Genomic DNA, 22,564 nt, shown 5'->3' on the forward strand with positions numbered 1-22,564 from the left:
TATTCCATATAATGCAAGGAAAAGAAAACTAGTTATAAAGAGATGGAACAAGCTGTTCCCTCTCACGATCTTACCTTTGTCGTGTGTTATGGAGAGCTCGCATCAATTTAAATGCTCAGTCAAAAGATACTAAACTCGTCTCAAATACTGGAGACGGCTTCTGGCCTTCGTAAGCCTGCAATGTCACGTGCTGTGCTTTACACACCACGGCCTGTCTTTCTCGTGGGTCTCGCTTACTGCGAAGTGACGTCGGAATGACGTGTCACTCGTTGCGGCCACGGAACTCGATAGCACTCGAAACAGTAATCCGCGAGTGACACCGTATTCTCCCTTGTGTCAGAGAGCACTTCGCAAATCGCAACGTATTCACAGAAACAACAGCTAAATATTTATGACAAGGGCGAATATAAATGTCACCACTGCTAGCTTTACTCGTAGTTATTTAATACGCCGCGATAGATTCCTGCATGACCACACCCTCGGAAAAAACGCGTAAATACAAAAAATACAAACATCACTGCCTGTAGCTTGAATCGCAGCAGTCTCATCTTTCATTTTTCAAGCAATCAGAAGTTACAAAAGAAGAAACCCATGGCTGAGACATTACACCTTTAAATGTAAATAACATCGAATATGATAGAACACATTTATATTACATTAATAAGAAAGTCCAAAAATCCGTTACAAATACGAAAATGAAAAAGCAAAACTGTATTAGTATCTAGGAGGACTTAAACCTTCTTCCTTCGACTCCATAACCATGTATTTAACCACAAGACCAAAGTGAACACATACAACTCTGAACAATGTCATTGATCTTAGCATTGATAACTCTTCGATGTGCCATTGCCTTGAAACAGGATACTGTCATAATAATAATAAAAAAAGTTAAATCCAACTTCTTCATTCGTCGACTGCTGTCGAGTTTAGTTGTCGCGTCTAGTTCCGCATCATTCTGATGTCCATTCCGGGCAAGCCCGGTCTGACACTAATGTCTGTCTGCGTAAGCTCGCAGGTGCACCGCTTTTCCAAAGTGTTGTGATTATGACAGGCTGCGATACATGGCTAGCTGCCGCCAAATGTCTGAGAGGTCGAACGTCGTATATTTCGTGCAGATCAGGGACTTACCTCTGCAAGAACCAATCGGAGGCGCTGCCGCGAAGTTTCGTTGCTAGTGTGGCTAGGCAGCCTCAGCACTTTGGATTAGTGTTATGTACTCTGAAGAAGCTGGGTGCATTACCCTGATTCACATATTTGCGTGAGACTGCTACATTATTTTGGCTTAAACTGCGCTTTCTATATCTGTTGCCTGCATGTTCAAATGGCTCTGAGCACTATGCGACTTAACTTCTGAGGTCATCAGAGGCCTAGAACTTAGAACTAATTAAATCTAACTAACCTAAGGACATCACGCACATCCATGCCCGGGACAGGATTCGAACCTGCGACCGTAGCGGTCGCTCGGCTCCAGACTGTAGTGCCTAGAACCGCACGGCCACTTCGGCCGGCTGTTGCCTGCAGGAGTTACTATTTTTGAAGTAATATTTACAAGCAGTACCTTCTTGCGTCGCGTCCTTGGCCAGTTAAAATGGGACCCAGCATTTCTTTGTGGTCCGCTAGGTAACATGAATCCACGTGGATATGGATATCCATCTATACCTCACGCATCTCTGAGCATTCGTGCCATTTATTCTTCTCGTCTCTGTCAACTATTAGCAAGCAGACTGTCTTGGTTATGTTGTCTCTTGCTCATGATGTATAACTTGGGATTTGATGGCTTTTACGCAATACCTGAGACGGTTTGTAACTGCTCTTTACAAAAGATTCAGTATTTGTTGCTTACTAATATTAAAAATTCCCTTTCTTTGAGCATAAAACGACGTAGCTTCGCACATTCCAGACCAAAACTTGGCTTATCACTACGATTGGTACCATTTCAAGTCTCTGTTTGTACGAGAAATGAACTCGATTTGTACCGCAGTGCACTGACGGAAAAAAGATCCATCCGTGAAGATGGTTCAAGACTGAAACCGTTAGTATTTGGGTTTATAATAAAAACAGATGATGGTTTAAATATGCATTTTATACATTAGGTAGCCGGCCGCGGTGGCCGTGCGGTTCTGGCGCTGCAGTCCGGAACCGCGGGACTGCTCGCACGGTCGCAGGTTCGAATCCTGCCTCGGGCATGGGTGTGTGTGATGTCCTTAGGTTAGTTAGGTTTAAGTAGTTCTAAGTTCTAGGGGACTTATGACCTAAGATGTTGAGTCCCATAGTGCTCCGAGCCATTTTATACGTTATGTAAGGTCTGTTGGCAGTCATATTCCAAAAATGTTTAAAACCTAGAAGAAGTTGTGCGACATAAACGAAAGTTCGTAGACATGTTTCTACATTTGAAAGATATCTATTTAAATTTACTACCAGTTGCATAAGGAAAACGCTAGTAGCGCCGCTATGCAGATGCAAATCATATTTTCTTTTAATAGACGCCGTAACGGCTACCTTTGAGATTGGGCGTGGTGATCTAATGTTAGTCTATAATTCCTTTAAGGCGACAAAGACGTCATTATCAGCACTTCACTAAGTTTGAACGAGGTCATGTAATAGATCTGCGTGTTCCTTATACGATACTGCAGAAAGACTTTGGAGGAATTTAGCCACTGTATATGATTACTGCAGCGGTGATTACAAGAATATACGGCCGCAAGAAAAACGGGCTTCGGACGGCTACGTGACCTTACCTAGAGGGATGGCTAACGTATTCTCCTTGTGGCTCAGGCACATCGTACTGCATCTGCAGCAGCAATCTGAGCAACAGTTGGCACCATTAACTGTTAGAAACCGGATATTTCAAGGACAGCTCCGAGCCAGTCTCCCTGTAGCGTGCTGTCCGTTGACCACAAAACGCCACCATTTGTGAGTTCAGTAGTGTCCAAGCAGGAGCTCATTGGAGGGCGAAGTCGGAGTCTTTTGTTTTCTGGTATAAGCTGGTTCTGCCTCGGTGCCAGTGATGGCCGTATGTGCGTAAGAGGAGGTTAGTTGAAGACCTGGAACCGTCCTGTCTGCATGCTTGACACCCTTGACCTCTACCTGGAGTTACGGTGTGCTGTGCGATTTCACAAGGCAGAAGGAGCTTTCTGGTGACCAACCCAATCACCTTGGCTGAAAATTTATTCGTCAGTAGGGTGATTTAACCTGTTGTGCTGACATTCATGAAGAGTAATCCAGGGTGCGTTTTCTATCAGGATAACACACGCCCACATAACACTGTTGTAACCTGTCGTGCTTTAAAGAGTGCCGACATGTTGCTTTGGCCTGCTCGGTCACCAGATCTGTCTCCAGTCGAGCACATATGGGATACCGTCGGATGACTACTCTGGCGTCATACAAAATTAACTGTCCCTGAACTGATCGACCAACTGAAACAGGTATGGAACTATATCCTAGAAACTGGCATCCGGCACCTGCAAAACACAATTCATGCACGTCTGCATGGTTGCATTCAGCATTCTGGACGTTACACTGGTTACTAACGTACCAGCGTTCCACATTTGCAATGGCTTCTCTCGCATTTACATTAACCTTGAAATGATCATCACTCAATTGTCTTATATATAAAAATGAGTTCTAGAGCACTTTCCCGCGAAAGGCAAAGGTCCCGAGTTGGAGTCTCGGTCAGACAAACAGTTTAATCTGCCAGGAAGTTTCATATCAGTGCACAGGCCGCTGCAGAGTGAAAATCTCATTCTAGATATTTTATTATCTACATTAATTATTTTTTGGTTTTTCCAATATTTTTCGTCAATGTATTTTCAGTTACATGTTAAAATATACGTGTTACGATTTGGTAATACCATCTACAATAATGGCTTCAGATCAGTCTTCTACGTATTTAGTCGATTATTATTATGGTTTAAAAGGTAATTTTTCCGGATATTTAGCTTCATATCATACAGATCACAAACACTCGTACATTTATATTTCTGTAGTGTTCGTCTACGAAATGGGTCTCGTTACACGAAGTATCCATTAGCTTTGAAGAATATCTTACTAATATTCACTAATACGTATCCCTCAGAAAAATTTCAAGGAAATTTGCGAAACTTGAGTAATGTTAACGGTTGTCAGTTTATCGTTTCAGATAGCGTTATCACAGGGTTTCAAAATTTCTGTTGAGCATTTCAAATTACAACAGTTAGCTTTGAAAGTCATTCCCTAATATCATAAGTCATTTCCTATCCTTATGTGCATTCCTCTTATCAATATTTTCTGCATGTTTCTCTCCTCACCTATTCTGAGGACAATCTCCTCGTATCGTATCTTATCAGTCCAACTAATTGTCAACACCCTATTTACTGTCTCCTTATGCTTTGCTGTGCGATCATCTACATCGAGTTGTACAGGAAGAGGTAGCTAAGGCATGAGCACTCTATATACAGCCGGAGCGGTCTTTGCTAAATAATAGCGGACAATATGACGAAGTTTCTAACAAATGCAAGTAAGTTTTAGCGTTTACATCTATCGTATTCTGATGACTTTTTTTCAGTGTCACTACCCACTTCTTTCTATGGCACTCCAAAGAGCGTTTCTAGAACTCTACCAAACAAGATAAAGTGCGACAAACCACTGTTGTCACATCAAGAATGGAGATTGTCATGTACCGGCCATATGCCAGACAGTTCTGCCTCCGGCACAGCACTGTCGAGCAGCGGGTAGTCTGGCTCCAGGCCTTCCTCCGTCGGAGAGGCTACTCCCACAGGGCAATGCAAGGGCAATCCGTGTTCGGCAACTGACAACAATGCAGCCGACAAATGGCCCGCCCGCTGACACGTGAGCTTCCAGGTGCTGCCGCAGGCATCAACCTCGCCCATAAGCAGCATGCGCACCTACAACTGCCCGCCGCTGCAGAGGCGGTACTATGCTACATCTGCGTTTCCCATGTCTGACCGTGCGCCACTTGCGTATCCTTCCGCCTGCTGTCTATTAAAGACGCTGCTCAACAGCAAGCAAGCAGACGGTGTGGTAGACGCCCCCACGATGTACACCACGAACGGAATGTGCAGCACGATTTTCGATACACGGACGCTTCACACTGACGCGTTTACAGCAAACTGTCGTCTGTTCACAACCGCTTCTGGCGGACAGTGTTAAGTCACTTTTTCAGGCAAAACTCTTCATAACAGCTGGAGTCTGCGTTTACAGGCTCAAGGTTTCACCAATTCACTACCCCTGCTGCGGCGGAAGCAGCTAGTGGTCTGTAAGCAATTATTAGAAACTCACTTAGACCGTGTATTGCCGGCACTTCTAGTAAGATGGATGTAGAGGAATTATGGGTAAACTTTAATAAGATAGTAAATTGTGATCTGGAGAGCCTGGAGAGTTATGTGCCTATTAAGTGAATAAAGGGGGGAAGAGACCCACCATGCTGTAAAGACGAATTTCGGCGGATGCTGAGGAAGCAGAAGCTATTGAACTCTCGGATCAAAAGGGAACGCATAAATGACGACAAACGAAGGTTAGTAGAGATCCGTGTGTCCGTGAAAAGATCTATGCGGAAAGCATACAGCGAGTACCACCGTCATGCCTTAACTAAAGGTCTGGCAGAGAACCTGAAAAATTCTGCTGGTATGTAAAATCGCTAAGAGGGTGTATGGCTTCCATTCAGTCCCTTGTTGATGAGTCTGGTGTGGCAGTTAAAGATAGCAAACTGAAAGCTGAAGTTCTAAATTTCACGTTCCAAAAATCGTACAAAAATACAGTCATTTGACCGTCGGACAGACTCCCATATGGACGACATAGTAATAAGAATTCCTGGCGTAGCGAAACAACTGACGGATTTGAAAGAAAATAAATCAACAGGTCCGGATAGAACCCCAGTTCGATTTTAGAAAGATCTACGTTATTGGCCCATTATGTAGATTGCATTTATCATGAGTCTCTCCCCAGCGCAAAGTCCAAAGCGACTGGAAAAAAGCGCAGCTGACTCCATTAAACTAGAAAGGTATGCTAAATTACATACCAATATCGCTAACTTCTGGTTACTGCCGAATCGTTGAACATATTCTCAGTTCGAATACAACGAACTTTCCTGAGACTGAGATGCTTATGTGCACAAATGAACAGGGCTTTAGAAGGCATCGCTCGTGAGAAACTGAGCTTGCCCTTTTCTCAGATGATATACTGAGAACTATCGATGAAGGGCAACAGACAGATTCCATATGTCTAGATTTCCGGAGAACTTTCGACACGGTGCCCCATTGCAAGCTGTTAAAGTACGAGCAGAGATATGTAAGTAGCTCGAAAACTTATTAAACAATAGAGCATGGCAGTTTGTCCTCGATGGCGAGTGTTCATCACAGACAACGGTATGGTCATAGCGCCCCAGGGAAATGTGATAGTACCGTTGTACACTTAAATGATTTGGTTGGGCAGCTGATGGTGCCATGGTGTGCGGTAAGGTGTCGATGTTGAGTGACTGTAGGAACATACAAGACGACGTAGACAAAATTTCCATTTGATGTGGAAAACTTTAAGTTAATGCGGATGAGTAGGAGGATCAAATCTATAACGTTCGGATACAGTGTTACTAGTGCCCTATCAGGGCATGACGTTGCAAAGCGATGTGAGGTGGAGCGAGCTTGTGATGACTGTGGTAAGGGAGGAAAATGGTCTACTTCGTTGTATTTGAGGAATTTTAGAAAAGAGTGGTTCGCCTGTAAAGTAGACCGCACGTAGGAAGCTGGCGCGACCTACTCTTGAGTACTGCTCAAGTGCTTGGGATCCGTACCAGCTCGGATTAAACGAAGACATCGAAGCAGTTCAGAGGCGGGCTGCTAGATTTGTTACTGGTAGGTTCTAACAACTCTTAAGTGTACGGAGATGCTTCGGGAACTCAAATGGGAATCCGTGGAAGGAGGGCGACGTTCCTTTCGAGAAACACTATTGAGGAAATTTAGGAACCGGCATTCGAAGCTGATTGCAGAACGATTCTACTGCCACCAACATAAATTGAGAGTGAGGACCACGAAAATACGATATGGGAATTTAGGGCTCATACGGACTCATATAGAAAGTAGTTTTTCCCCGCGCTCTATTTGAAAGTGGAACAGGAAAGGAATTGAGAAGCAGTGATACAGGGTACCCTCCGCCACGCACCATACGGTGGCTTGCGGAGTATTGATCTAGATGTAGATACCAGACATCAAGCTAAAACAAAGGAGAAACATGACTAATGTCGACGTACGTGCAGACAAGCGCTGGAAGAGATACAAAATACTCAACAACAAATAAAGGAAGATACGGACGGCGATTCTGAGGCATAATCAGTGGCTGACACTGGCGATTATACATTTCGGCGGGTACAGTGTCCCTGTGGAGAGCGAGGTCAAGAAATGGACTCTCAGAAGGTCGTGGGCCAAGTAGACGAGTGCTATCAGCCCGTGAGGAGAAAGAAGACTGTCAGGCGGAGGAAGACTCAGGATGTGGAGCAAGAGGCGCAACACCAGCTGGCTACAAGTAACGGATACGCCACCTTAGCTGGGCGACTTCACAGAGTACTGCAGCAGCCGAGCCGATTGCAGCGCCACTGACTGCCCCGTCACTACGTAACGTGTCGCCTATAATGATTTACCATTGTTCCAACCACGTAAACTTGTGCATAGCCCTAAAACGACTTACCCCCCGGAAACTTAAGAATGGCATACACCGGTGAGAGCATAAATATTATGTGGATACTTTTGAGAACTATCCCAAAATGTTTAAATTTTGTCACTATCGGCAACAGCCATTTCATACCAGGATGCTACTAGTAAGGACAAGAAAGTTGTTATTAAAGATTTTCCGCCTACAATTTCACTGGAACAGTTTCACTGGACAAGGTCCGCAAGGACTTGCTGCACGATTATTTCACAGTTACGGGCGTGTACAGGTTAACGAGGAAAAACGAAGGAAACCAGTTCCACTTTTTGTGTATGCAGTGACGCTGCTTAAAAGTGACAAGTCGAATGCCACCTGCTGCTTAAAAGTGACAAGTCGAATGCCACCTGTGATTAAATTTTCACTCTGCGGTGGGGTATGTGTGCTGATTAGAAACTTTCCTGGAAAATTTCAGTTGTGTTGCGGACGGAGACTCAAACTCGGTACCTTTGTCTTTGACGGCCAAGTGCTGGCAGGTAAGAGACGAGGTACTAGCGGGAGTAAAGCTGTGACGGCAGTTTGTGAGTTGTGCTTGGATAGCGTAGTTGCTAGAGCAGTTGCCCGCGAAAGGCAAAGGTCCCGAGATCAGTTCTGCGACAGGCACACAGTTTTAGCCTGGCGTAATCGTTACATCATCTATGATATTCACCATGTCCTCTGTACTTACAGGGTGACGGTAGGAGACCATCTATCTCGTAATCAACCCTCCAGGAGCAAATGTCGTCAACGTTGGACACACAGAACCAGCAATTGCTAGTTACCGGCATGATGTCTAAAGTGCGGTGACATGGCCCCCAGTGATTAGTGTAAACTTACGAAGAGAGCCATTTCCAAGTGTTCGGGATACAAAGAATAAAATGCTGCTTCCGGGAAAAGATGCCATTAATTTCAAAAGGCGCTAAAGAAATTCAGCTCATCGGCGGCAAACATATCCAAGGAACAGATGATACCAAGAAATGATGTCGACGGCTTGAAGAATGGGATAACCACCGCTGAGGGACAGTCTAAGGAAGACCCTGCAACTCCCATGCCTCTGCCAACTGACCAAGCCGGCCGGGGTGACTGAGCGGTTCTAGGCGCTACAGTCTGGAACCGCGCGACCGCTACGGTTGCAGGTTCGAACCCTGCCTCGGGCATGGATGTGTGTGATGTCCTTAGGTTAGTTAGGTTTAAGTAGTTCTAAGGTCTAGGGGACTGATGACCTCAGAAGTTAAGTCCCATAGTGCTCAGAGCCATTTGAACCAACTGACCAAGCACGGACTGCGCCTCCATCTCACAAGTGACAGTGTTTTTCTTCTGTCTTACAAAATCACAACGTGAAAGCAGATGGCCTGCAGCGAGAGTGACCTGGACGGGGACACCCATGTAGCCCTTACAGAGGTAACAACTTATGAAAACTTCCATCAGCAAGAATCCCTTATAGAAATTCATCACTGCGGAGAGGAAAATATCGGCTGAAGACATGTTGTCGAAGATCGTCATTCTGGTGGAAACATTAGCACAACTGGAGGGTCCGGATTGACGACGTGGCGGCCTCTGCAAGAGCCATTCGTAACTGCATATGAAACGCAAATGGTATGCCTAGCAAGAAAATCGAGCTAAAGGATTTCATTGTAGTCACAGATTCGACATCCTGCTTACCTCTGAGACGTACCTGCCGCCGACGGACATCTCAAATATGCCAAAATAGACACCAAGATCATGGCCGAATTCCAGCTGTTTCGATTGGCGGAATATGTGATGAAATAGTGCTACTGCTGCCACCGTAGATGTCTGTTTTCTGCATCTTTGTTTCGTCCTCCACGCGTTAACTTGCCTTCAAGGTTGTTGAATTCATCCTCTTCGTCTACTACAAGGTCCTCAATTTTCATGTAAAATTTGTCGCTGAGTTCTTTTCTGCTGTTTTTAATACTTAAATATGTATTTGATTTACTGTCAATCCGTCCCTTTCTACAGTTTGTATAATTCTGCCTCAGTTTGACAGAGAAAAGCAACGTCATCAGAGATCATATAATTGACAGTTCTCATCCTGAATTCTAATCTCACTCCTAATTCTTCTTTTATTTTCGTCATTTCTTTTTATATCAACAGACTGAACAGTGCACTAGATCGCTGCTTTACTCAATTTCTCATCCGAGCAGATCCTTGTAAGTCTTTCATTCTTATTGCTCCTTGTTGTATATTGAACTTCTTCTCCACAGAATTTCGAACATCTTGTACCATTTCACATTATCAAACGCAGTTTCTGGCCTGAGTGCCTATCCTGATTTTCCTCACTGGCTTATCTACCTTTCCTTAAATAAACGTATCTTCATGTAATAGGTCCTCAATTTTCTTTGTCTGTCTTATGTATATTGTTCTGGTTTGTATTACGGATGCATCAGAGGCAAAGATGTTTATGCGATATTTCTTATATTCATCTGGCCGCACTATCTTCAGGATTGTCAATCCAGTGGGAAGTATCAAGTCTTATAGAGTCTGGTATCAATACTTTCTTGTTTGATCGATCGCATGGTTTTCAAAATCCTGTCAACGTATTACACTATATCCCCCAAGCCCTCTAAATCGAAGGCTATTTCATGTTCTGTCTTCTTTTCCAACGCAGAGCTGCTCGACGTGTACTGTAGATTTGATCTTTCCACCTATCAACTCCGTCCTGTGTTTAATTTTGGTGCATTTTATTTTAATTTCTTCGTCGGTTAATTTGACTTGTCTGTCTACTGTTCTTCCGACGACCATTCATTTTTCAATGTCTCTACGTTTTCCCTAGAAACATTTTACTTCGTCTCCCATGTAATTTCTCTTTATTTCTTTCTTCAGTGAGATATAATGCTGTATTCCTTTCTTTTCTTGAGAACTTTTGAATCCCAAACTTTAATCGATCCACTGAAGTAATTTTTTTATCGCACAACATTTTTTCGCAGCACAGATATTTCATGTCTGTCAAGCTTCTGTTATTAAAATTTCTGTAGATGTCCATCAGTGTTCAGATGAAATATGCGTATTTAATAATGACGTGTCTTCTGCCTAGGAAAACCTCGAACGCACGTCATTCCTCAGTACTTGAGTATCCAACTTCCTTGTATGTTGATTGTTCCTGTCGATTCCCTTAAACTCCATCCTGCTCCTCGTGATTGCCATTTTGTGATCTCTGTCTGTATCTGTTCTTGACGAAGTCTTATAATCCAGTATTTGATTCTGAATAATTATGATATAAAGTAATGCAGCTGGAATATTACTATATATATCGTCACTTTTCTGGTCGTCCCGCCGGCCGCGGTGGTCTCGCGGTTCTAGGCGCGCAGTCCGGAACCGCGCGTCTGCTACGGTCGCAGGTTCGAATCCTGCCTCGGGCATGGATGTGTGTGATGTCCTTAGGTTAGTTAGGTTTAAGTAGTTCTAAGTTCTAGGGGACTGATGACACAGCTGTTAAGTCCCATAGTGCTCAGAGCCATTTGAACCATTTTTTTCCGGTCGTCCGTCCCCGGCAGCTGAATGATATATCGTCACCTTTCTGGTCGACCGCCCACGGTAGCTGAATGGTTACCGCCACGGTAGCTCGGCGTGTCCGGTCAGAGAGCGGGTTGGCCTCTGTACAAAAAAAAAAAAAAAAAAAAAAAAAAAAAAAAAAACTTTGTGGAAGGATCAACAAACGAACTTGAACGGATGTCATGTGACATCCGCAACGACCAAACATAGCGAACAACGGATTTCCGGGCGGGGGCCCCAATCATACGATCAAATAAATAAACCTTTCTGGTTTTCGTAGAACGTATTTTGCCATTATATTTATCCTTGCATGCTGAAATCAGCTGGAGACCTCAAAGAGCCTTCCTGCTTGTCCCATTCCCTAAATTGAGCCTGTTTTCGCCGGTAACTATGCAATCTATTCGGCTCCATACTATAGCATTTCAGTCACCCAAGATTATTGTATGTAGTCGTTTTGCATGCTCTGTGTCCTCATCTTCTCCGGTGACGGTGTCACGTGTACCTGAACGGTAGTCGTTGGAGTTGATTTGGTTGCAGTTTTGATAAGAAATTACTATAGTTTAAATTATCACAGAAAACTACTCTTTGCGCTGCCGTGTTGTTAACAACGAATTATACTCCCATAATTATAATATCTGTCGCTGTTGATATTACTTTGTATTCGTCCGACCAGAAACTCTTCTTTGTCCTGAACTTAACTGACTCCTACTATTTCTAGACTGAGCCGTTGCACTTCCATTCGCAGATTTTCTACCTGCCCAACCACATTACGACTTCTGACATTCCACGAAGCGAGCCTTATAATGTTATCGTTTCGTTGGCTATTAATTTTTTTCTCGTCATTATCTCCTCCCTGGCAGTTCGTTGCCGGAGACAAAATTGGAGAACCGATTTGGAAAGTTTTTCACGTGGGAGGTAATTTTGATACTTTGTATTTCATTTATTGGTTACGTTTCCTGTAGACACACACAATGTGTCCTGAAAGGAGCGGCTTCCATTACTTTCTGCACCCTCATGCTGTTTATTATTGCTGGTTTCTGTATCTTTAGGTGCAATTTCACACCTGATGGGTAAGATAATGTCCTGAAATTCTGTTCCCTCCTCCGCCATCTTTTGGCGAATATATGATAGCTGAAGATTTATGTTTAAATTCTGAGTACTTGCTGGAATCGGCATCAGTTGGGGTAGAAGTACAAAATCAGTGGAAGTCTGACAGAAGAATGGCAAGTTTACACAGCGGTAATAAAAGTCTTCGGTCATAACTGTATAGATTGGCAGCAAACTGAAGGGTTCAAATCGTTCAAATTGGCACTGAGCACTATGGGACTTAACATCTGAGGTCATCAGTCCCCTAGAACTTAGAACTACTTAAACCTAACTAACCTAAGGACATCACACACACCCATGCCCGAGGCAGGATTCGAACCTGCGACCGTAGCGGTCGAGCGGTTCCAGACTGAAGCGCTAGAACCGCTCGAAACTGAAGGGCGAAATTCCCACTCCTTACTCTCAGTAACTGGTAACGAGGAGCTTGTAGAAGCTATTTTCTAATTTTAGACCTACCCTTCTCCTGACAGTATCTTAAATGACTAGCGACGCACTAGGAGGACGCCTACAGGCAGTATTTCTTTTTCACTACACGCGTTTGTGCTACAAGTAAAAATGTTCAAACGTGTGTGAATTCCTAAGGGAACAAGCTGCTGAGGTTATCGGTCCCTAGGCTTACACACTACTGAAACTTATGCTATGAACAACACACACACCCATGCCCGAGGGAGGACTCGAACCTCCGGCGGGAGGGGCCGTGCAATCCGTGACATGGCGCCTCTAACCGCGCGGCCACTCGGTGCGGATGCGCTACAAGTAAAACGCTTTTCTTGTTATTACCAGTCTCCACTTCATATGCTCTCTACTTCGGACATCGTCAGTTGTTTTTCAGTCCAAACTGCAAAACTCATCGACTTCTTTGAGTATCTCGTTTCTTGATCTGATTTAATTCGACTACAGTGCACTACTCTTTTAGTTCTGTTGATATTTCATATTACAACCTCGATTACAGACATCCAATTATTTCTACTTCTCATTCTTTGCCGTCTCTGAGAATATAGCAATGATATCGGCAAACCGCCAAGATTTTACTTGTTCGCTCTGAACTTCAATTCCGTTTCCAAGTTTGTCGATGGTTTCCTTTAATAATTTATCCATATTTCGACTGCAGTCTAGTTTCTGCATAGCTTGTAGCTAACTTTCCGCTTCCTGTAATTCCCCTGTACTACAGGATCTATAAGAATATAGGCCAGTCACCGCTCAAAAACTTCTGTGTAAACATATTTATGCTATGGGTGTGTGAATACCTTCACTCTATCTTCTAGGACAAGTCGAGAGAGTCTATGGCATCGCGTGTTCCTGCGTTTCTACGTACACGAAACTGATATCCCCCTTCCCTAAATGTGTCTTTCTACCATCTAGTAAATAATTCATGTCCTTGATTAAAGAAAGTGATGGTCCGATAATTTTTACACCTGTCACCACCTGATTTCCTTGAAGGTGAAATTATTACATTACTTTTGAAATTTTATACAGTCATGGACTGTGAGGCTGGTCCCGGCGGAGGTTCGAGTCCTCCCTCGGGCATGGGTGTGTGTGTTTGTCCTTAGGATAGTTTAGGTTAAGTAGTGCGTAAGTTTAGGGACTGATGACCTTATCAGTTAAGTCCCATAAGATTTCACACACATTTGAACATTCTTTCGCTCATGTGCTTCGTGACGTGACGTTTTAATTATTGCTTCTACAACTAAATCTACATATATACTCCGCTAGCCACCAAGCGGTGTGTGGCGGAGGGCACAATTCGCGCCAAAGTCATATTTCCCCCCGTCTGTTCCACTCGCGGATCGCGCGAGGGAAAAACGATTGTCTGTACGCTTCAGCACGAGCTCTGATTTCCATTATCTTTGAATGGTGATCATTGCGCGATTTGAAAGTTGGTGGTAAAAATATATGCTCTACATCCTCGGCGAAGATCGGATTTCGGAATTTAGTGAGCAGCCACTTCCACTTAGCGCGCCGTTTATTTGCAAGTGTGTCCCACTTCAAACTTTCTATGAAATCTGTAGCGCTCTCGGGATGGCTAAATGTACCAGTCACGAATCTTACCGCTCTTCTTTGGACCCTCTCAATCTCTTGAATCAGACCCAACTGGTAAGGGTCCCACACAGACGAACAATACTCTAAGACTGCGTGAACTAACGTATTGTAAGCTATTTATCTTTGTTGAAGGACTGCACCGCTTCAGGATTCTACCAATAAACCGCAGTCTAGAGTTTGTCTTGCTCGTTACTTGTGTAATCTGATCATTCCATTTGAGATCATTTCGAATAGTCACACCCAGATACTTGACGGATATTACCGCTTCCAAAGACTGGGCATTTATTTTGTAATGGTGCATTAATGGGTATTTTCGCCTTGTTGTACGCAGTAGGTTACACTAATATTGAGACGTAACTGCCAGTCATTACACCACGCATTTATTTTCTGCAAATCCTCAATGATTTGTTCACGACTTCACTTAGATCCAACGACTGCCTCCTCTACTGAGCTATGACCCTGGTAGATACTCGCTCACCTCCGAAAAACTGTTCGTGGTGCTATCTGTCCTGCGCAGATCTGCTCGCTGGCGCCTATGTCGCGATGCGCAGGGGGCAGCGCCGCCACCGAGCTGCTGAACCAGGTATGCCACGCAATCGTTCGGGTTTTAACGTGAGGTGGCTGCGTGACGTCTTGTGACGACTCAAGACATATCACATATAAATAAGACTAAAATATCAAACTATTTACCGTGCAGCCGTGAAGCTTATCTTGTTTCTACAGAGCGTTACATTCAAATTTGATATTAAGAAAAACAAGTCAACTGCGAGCACGGAACACTACTGATGCTCGTGGAAGTGAACAGACCTCTATAATGGCGGAAGCAAAAGGAGTTCAAATAGTATCAGCGGATTAAGACCAACATTAGAAAATGAGGCACCTTGACCTAATTGTTTCAATCTGAGTGAATGTGATAGTCCGTGAATATTGAGAATAGTGAAAATTTTATGTTTTTAGTTACTGCAAAATTACCTGAATTAGCTCTTGTACTCATTTCATTGGAAACGTATCAGAATTCTTGCACTAGCAACATGCTTTCTGATTTAATTTAAAAGATCGATTATTTTATGACTAAATTTTTTATACGAACACGACCATTCCTGGTAGAAGTCGTGAGGCATTTGTTTCGCTATACAGGGTGGTTAATTGATAGTGACCGGGCCAAGTATCTCACGAAATAAGCATCAAACGAAAAAACTACAGAGAACGAAACTCGTCTAGCTTGAAGGGGCAAACCAGATGGCGCTATGGTTGGTCTGCTAGATGGCGCTGCCATAGGTCAAACGGATATAAACTGCGTTTTTTTAAAAATAGGAACCGCAATTTTTGTTACGTATGCGTGTAGTACGTAAAGAAATATGAATGTTTTAGTTGGACCACTTTTTCCGCTTTGTGATAGATGGCGCTGTAATAGTCACAAAAGTATAAGTAGGTGTATCACGTAAGATTCCGCCAGTGCGGACGGTATTTGCTTCGTGATACATTACCCGTACTTATCTTAGAAGCTAGATTAAGGAAACGCAGACCTACGTTTCTAGCATTTGCAGAATTAAAGAAAGCTTTTGACAATGTTGACTGGAATACTCTTTCAAATTCTGAAGGTGGCAGGGGTAAAATACAGGTAGCGAAAGGCTATTTGCAATTTGTACAGAAACCAGATGGCAGTTATAAGAGTCGAGGGACATGAAAGGGAAGCAGTGGTTGGGAAGGGTGTGAGACAGGGTTGTAGCCTCTCCCCGATGTTATTCAATCTGTATATTGAGCAAGCAGTGAAGGAAACAAAAGAAAAATTCGGAGTAGGTATTAAAATCGATGGAGAAGAAATTAAAACTTTGAGGTTCGCCGATGACATTGTAATTCTGTCAGAGACAGCAAAGGACTTGGAAGAGCAGTTGAACGGAATGGACAGTGTCTTGAAAGGAGGATATAAGATGAACATCAACAAAAGCAAAACGAGGATAATGGAATGTAGTCGAATTAAGTCGGGTGATTGTGAGGGAATTAGATTAGGAAATGAGACACTTAAAGTAGTAAAGGAGTTTTGCTATTTGGGGAGCGAAATAACTGATGATGGTCGAAGTAGAGAAGATATAAAATGTAGACTGGCAATGGCAAGGAAAGCGTTTCTGAGGAAGAGAAATTTGTTAACATCGAGTATAGATGTAAGTGTCGGGAAGTCGTTTCTGAAAGTATTTGTATGGAGTGTGGCCATGTATGGAAGTGAAACATGGACGATAAATAGTTTAGACAAGAAGAGAATAGAAGCTTTCGAAATGTGGTGCTACAGAAGAATGCTGAAAATTAGATGGGTAGATCACATAACTAATGAGGAGGTATTGAATAGAATTGGGGAGAAGAGGAGTTTGTGGCACAACTTGACAAGAAAAAGGGACCGGTTGGTAGGACACGTTCTGAGGCATCAAGGGTTCACAAATTTAGCATTGGAGGGCAGCGTGGAGGGTAAAAATCGTAGAGGGAGACCAAGAGATGAATACACTAAGCAGATTCAGAAGGATGTAGGTTGCAGGAAGTACTGGGAGATGAAGAAGCTTGCACAGGATTGAGTAGCGTGGAGAGCTGCATGAAACCAGTCTCAGGACTGAAGACCACAACTACAACAACAACCTGTTACAACTGTTCTTCTAAAATTGTGAGCCATATGTTTGTGACTATTACAGCGTCCTCTATCACAAAGCGAAAAAAGTGGTCCAACTTAAACATTCAAATTGCTTTACGTACTACACGGATATGTAATAAAAATTGGGGTTCCTGTTTAAAAAAACGCAGTTGATAGGCGTTTGACCTATGGCAGCGCCATCTAGCGGGCCAACCATAGCGCCATCTGGGTTCCCCCTTCAAGCTAGACAAGTTTCGTTCTTTGTAGTTTTTTCGTTTGACACTTATTTCGTGTGATATTTGGCCCGCTCGTGATCAATGTATACCCCTGTATACCTTGCCAGATGCGACCACTGACCTGCCCGCTGACACGAGTAGCCTCAGGGCCAGATGCCAAGTGAGAGAGAGAGAGTTGCCGGCGGAGACGTGTGAGCCGGCGACGGCGGTGTGTTGCAGGCCTGGTGGTGGGCTACACGATCGCGGGCGCGTTCATGTTCATGGCGATCGAGGGCTCGGAGCCGGGCTGGCCGGCGCACGAGGCGGAGCGCATGCGCAGCGAGACGGCGGCGCGCCTGTGGCGGCTCACCGAGCAGCTCAACCCCATCCCGGGGCGCGCGCGCTGGGCCGAGGCCGTGGCGCCCGAGCTGGCGCGCTACCAGCGAGACGTGGTGCGCCTCGTGCGCGACGGCTTCGACGGCAGCAGCGCGCGCCCGCGCTCACAGTGGACCTTCTCGGGCGCCTTCCTCTACTCGCTCACCGTCATCACCACTATCGGTGAGTCGGCCGCTCTCTCGTCTACCAATATCTACATCTGCTGTTCTGGTAACAACACTACTCCTGGAACGGATATCGCCCCCTTTATTTAAACAAAACTTTAGTTACCGCGTAACTTCAACTTGAGGAATCATCACTCTGCAAGTTTACTACACAGATCGATATTGAGTCTGCCCTTTTGGTGGAACATGTATCACTCTCACTTCCGTTACAGTCGTCCTCGCTAAATGAGTAGGCTACTGAGACATCAAACCCATATCCACCAAGCATCCACGCTCCAAATCGTTATCGAGTTCCTTTTTTATTTTTTAGACTTTCTTTCTTAGTTGACCTGCTAGGGTAGTCGTGAGCGCTAACGCGTTGCTTCCTGGCCCGGCGGATTAACGACGACGGCCAGTGAGCTGGCCAGCCTGGATGTGTTTTTTAGGCGGTTTTCCACATCCTACTAGGTGAATACTGGGCTGGTCCCCACGTCCCGCCTCAGTTACACGACTCACAGACATTTGAAACACATTCACACTATTTCACGATTTACACTAGGCACAGACAGCTGGGGTACACTACTTCCATCCCAGGCGGGGGGGGGGGGGGGGGAGGAGGAGGGGGGGTATGGGGTGGCGGCAGGAAGGGCATCCGGCCACCCCTTAAAATATTGACCATGCCAACTCCTTACTTAACCCTGCCGACCCTCTGCACAATGGGGGATAAAGGCAGTAGCACAAAAAGACATACTTTCCTAGAATGAAATTTTCGCTCTACAACGGTGTGGGCGCTGATATGAAACTTCCTGGCAGATTAAAACTGTGTGCTAGACCGAGACTCGAACTCGGGACCTTTGCCTTTGCCATGTCTCCACAATATCCTTTTCTCCAGGAGTGCTACTTCTGCAAGGTTCACAGGAGAGCTTCTATGAAGCTTGGAAGGTAGGAGACGAAGTACTGCCCGAATTAAAGCTGTGAGGACGGTGCGTGAGTCGTGCATGGGTAGCTCAGTTGGCAGAGCACTTGCCCGTGAAAGGCAAAGGTCCCGAGTTCGAGTCTTGGTCTGGCACGCAGTTTTAATCTGCCAGGAAGTTTCAGACGTTCTTTCGTATTTCTTTTGATTTATGAACAGAACTACGGCGCCAAAGTGAAGCGCAATAGGGAAATGTAGAACGAAGCAAGGAACACCGTCTGGCTACCATACGTACAAGGGGTGACTGATAGACTGGGCAAAATTCTTCGACGGGCACGTATTAAGTCGATTTTTCGTAGCAACAACAAAATAAAAGACCTTATGAGCTCTGCGAAAGGTACAGTTGACAAGTTTCATGCCGCCGGAGTTTACGAAATTGCGTGCGAATGTGGACTGGTGCATGTAGGCGAGACAGGGTGCTCAATAAGCACAAGGTTATCTGAACACGAGAGATACATCCGTCTTAAACAGTACAACAAATCAGCGGTGGCGGTACACCAGCAACAGTGCAGGATGAAGATCGAATTTCGAGAGGCCCGCATACTGGCGAAACAGCCGTCTCACTTGAGGAGGAAGATTAGAGAGGCTATAGAAATAGCCAAGCGACCCGACAACATGAATGGAGAAAACGGGTACCGTCTCCCAGCGTCTTAGCTGCCAGCTGTGACGGCTTTGCGGAAGGACAGCTCTCGCAGAGCAACAGGCGCGCAGTAGGCCACAGCGGCGGAGTGTACACAGAGTGCTGACGCTCCCTAATCGATACTAGGCAATTAGTAAACAACGCTTCACTGCACTAGCCGCTCACTTTGCTATTCGCCGATTTCCACCAAAGGCGAGCAATAAAGGAAACTCCAATGGGAAACGCCTATATCCGCCAATGGCAAAACGTAATGCAAAGCCCAACGCCACTCTGCCATAGTATATGAGTAATCAAACTAGCGCCCATTCTCCTCTACGACCTCATCCCCTTCCCCGACCTCCTCCTTTTCCTTGAATACATCTGCACACTACACATTGTCCGCCGCCTTGATCCCCCTCACCCCCTGGTGTCTTCCTTCCTCTCCACCCCCAACCAGTTGCCGCGCCTTTATCGTTGTGTCCCACCCTCTCTCCATCTGCACATCCTCCATCTCCTTTCCCAACGCAACTTCCACCGTCTACCTCTCCCGGATGATGAGCTTCGCCCTGACATCTACCCTTCCTACCAATTCAACCCCATCTTCCTGCCTCCTCCACAGGGATCCCTCTCCTCCTGAGTGGCTTCCCCCTCCTACTCCCCCTCCCTCTCTTGTGGCCCCTTTCAGTGTCTCTGCACTTCCTCCTGCCCTGTCTTCCCTCTTCATCTCCCACCCCACGAATCTCCTGCCTCTCTGTGTACCCGCTGACGCCCCTCCTCTCTTCATCCCGCCGCTTCCCCTGCTGCTCCTTGCTCTCCCCTCCTTTTCCATCCTCTCTGACCTTTCCCTCGGCAGGTCCCACCTGGCAGTTTTATTCTTCGTCGTGTGTGCTACAAGTGGGTTTTAAGTATATTGTTCTGAAGTGTTTTTAATACTGTGGCCGACTTTTAACCTGTGCATATGCATTCAGTGTCTTCTCCGTGTTTTAAGAATCACCAACTGTGTTTTTTACCTTTCTGGTGACTTTTCTAACTGTCCCCCATGTACGCCTCCATGTCAGTCTGTTTTTACCTCCATTTTCTCCCTTTACTCCGTTTTATGTTCCCCTTTTTTATCGCCTTATGTATGTAACATTTTATTCTTAATTTAGCTGTCGTGTCGCTCGGCTGAAGAGCGGCGGATTGCGCTGCTGACAGCCCTCCCCTGCCCATATGGGGAAGGGGAATGAAATCACAATAAAGAAAAAAAAATAGCGCCCATTCAGCAGTTAGCAACGCACCCTGAGGAAGGCGTCTTACAATAGTCGCCGAAACGTCGGAATTTTATAGTTGACAATGGCGTCCCAAACCCAGAAGAGTTTTATTGACAGGACACCGTCACACGACAATAGCGTGTCACACGACAGTGGATATATTAAAATGCATCCATGTGTCTGCTAACGGTACAGTGATGAATAGGTCGATATGATTTCGGTACTTGGCGCATATGATAACCAAGGTATTGCTGCTAGCTACCGTCGAACGCACCATCCCAGTAAGAATGTTTTTCGTCGCCTGGACCAACGCCTGTGGCAAAAGGTAATCTTGGTCCACAAGTAATGGACAGATATCGTCCAAGAGCAAGATGTACTCCACAGACGGAGGAGTGATTTCAGAAACTGTTCATCAATCACTCGGCGAAGTATCCATGATACTATAAGGCACTTCCAGATATCTCAAAGACTGGTTGTTGAAGTGATGCGCGATGAAAAACTGCATCCATGTAATTACACTCAGCTACAGCACTGTTACAACGTTACCAGAGGCTTGTTTTTAAATCTTACTTCCATAAGATCTAGTGGCAGGTCTACGTTACGCTACATGCACTTTCTCTTTGAACTGGGTTGAGGAATCGTATGCTGAGTGCCAAGTGCGGCACTTGGCTTTTTGTAGAGCGTGATTCAGCTGCCCCTACCAATAGGTTTTATGCAACCTACACCACCCACCAGACATTCATATTTTGGTACGAAATTTGATTTGATTGAATTTTGTACTGGGACGCGTTTTCACTGGAGGCCACAGTTTTCGTGTTGTTTATGGAAAACAAGTTTGAAGGTCACTTCTGTTCCATTTTCTAGAATAATTCTGAAACTACAGCCTCTAATGAAAATTTACCACGCTAAAAAATTTAACTGCACTAAATTTTCTACAAAAAAGGTCCTGACTATTTTTTCTGCAGGACTAATAGCTTGTGTGTACAAGAAAAAGAATATGAAAATCTTGTGGGTAGTGTTTGTGAGCATTGCGAGTTCCATAAGCTTTATGGGGGCAGCCGAATCACCCTATATAAACAGTCTTTAATCATACATCCAACTAGCACAAATATTTCTTGTTTCTGATGATGTAAGTATTATGATAAAGTCCAATGCTATATGTTGAACACCTCAAAAATGCAAATAATATTTCTTTTTGAAAATTAATAAGTGTAAATGTATTGTCACTGAATGTGGATAAAACACAGTTCCCTCATAAGTTCTGACAATGTCAGCAGAAATAACGCATGAGGCTAAATTAAGAAATTAAACAATATAACCTAAATTCTTGGGTGCTTATACTGATAAGAACTTTAATTCACGCGAAACAAATCTTAAAGGTCTTAGCTCTGAAACTTTTTAATTTCTTATATTACCAGATTCTCATTTTTTAAGACGCTCATAATGTCATTCAGGATAAAGCTCTTAGTTGCACAGAAGCAAATAAAAGGAGAATTTGTTGTGACCATTCTACAGCCTCTCGCAGACAGCTCTTTAGACATTGGTCTCACAGTTCATTTACTCACGAATTAAGTTTTTGTCAACGATCAGTCACGGTGTGGAAACAACAGTAACATTCACAATTGCAATACTACAAGGGTAAATGATTTACACTACCACCCAGTCTTAGTGAGGTGCCAATTATCAAACGATATAAAGAATTTAAGCGATGATAAAATTAATTTCTAACAAAAACTGAAATCATATCTCCATAGAAGAATTTCTTATATGTAGTGGTATGATTGTGTATGTGTGTGTGTGTGTGTGTGTGTGTGTGTGTGTGTGTGTGTGTGTGTGTGTTTAAGAGAGGAATGGAGAGAGTTACTGAACATGGTAAACTTTAAATTACTGTATTCGTTTGAGGAAAAGCTTGTAAATTACGTTTTCCGCTGAAAAGATGTACTGTAATTGTAAGAAAAGATTTACATTTCATATTGTAGAGGTTGGTCGCAGTTGTGGTGCACGAAACATGCTAATAACTAAC

The 22,564-nt window shown here is 44.4% G+C and overlaps 1 protein-coding gene across 2 annotated transcripts in view; it reads left to right on the forward strand.

Annotated features, from left to right (window-relative positions):
• LOC126419152 (TWiK family of potassium channels protein 18) overlaps positions 1–22,564 on the forward strand; it is a 1,284,255-nt gene that overhangs the window by 891,786 nt on the left and 369,905 nt on the right. For both annotated transcript variants that reach the window (XM_050086262.1, XM_050086263.1), the window contains one exon: positions 17,401–17,718. In XM_050086262.1, the coding sequence (XP_049942219.1) occupies positions 17,401–17,718 (318 nt within the window). The remainder of the gene's footprint in view (positions 1–17,400; positions 17,719–22,564) is intronic.

The sequence above is a fragment of the Schistocerca serialis genome, chromosome 9, assembly GCF_023864345.2.
Source record: "Schistocerca serialis cubense isolate TAMUIC-IGC-003099 chromosome 9, iqSchSeri2.2, whole genome shotgun sequence".
NCBI lineage: Eukaryota > Metazoa > Arthropoda > Insecta > Orthoptera > Acrididae > Schistocerca > Schistocerca serialis.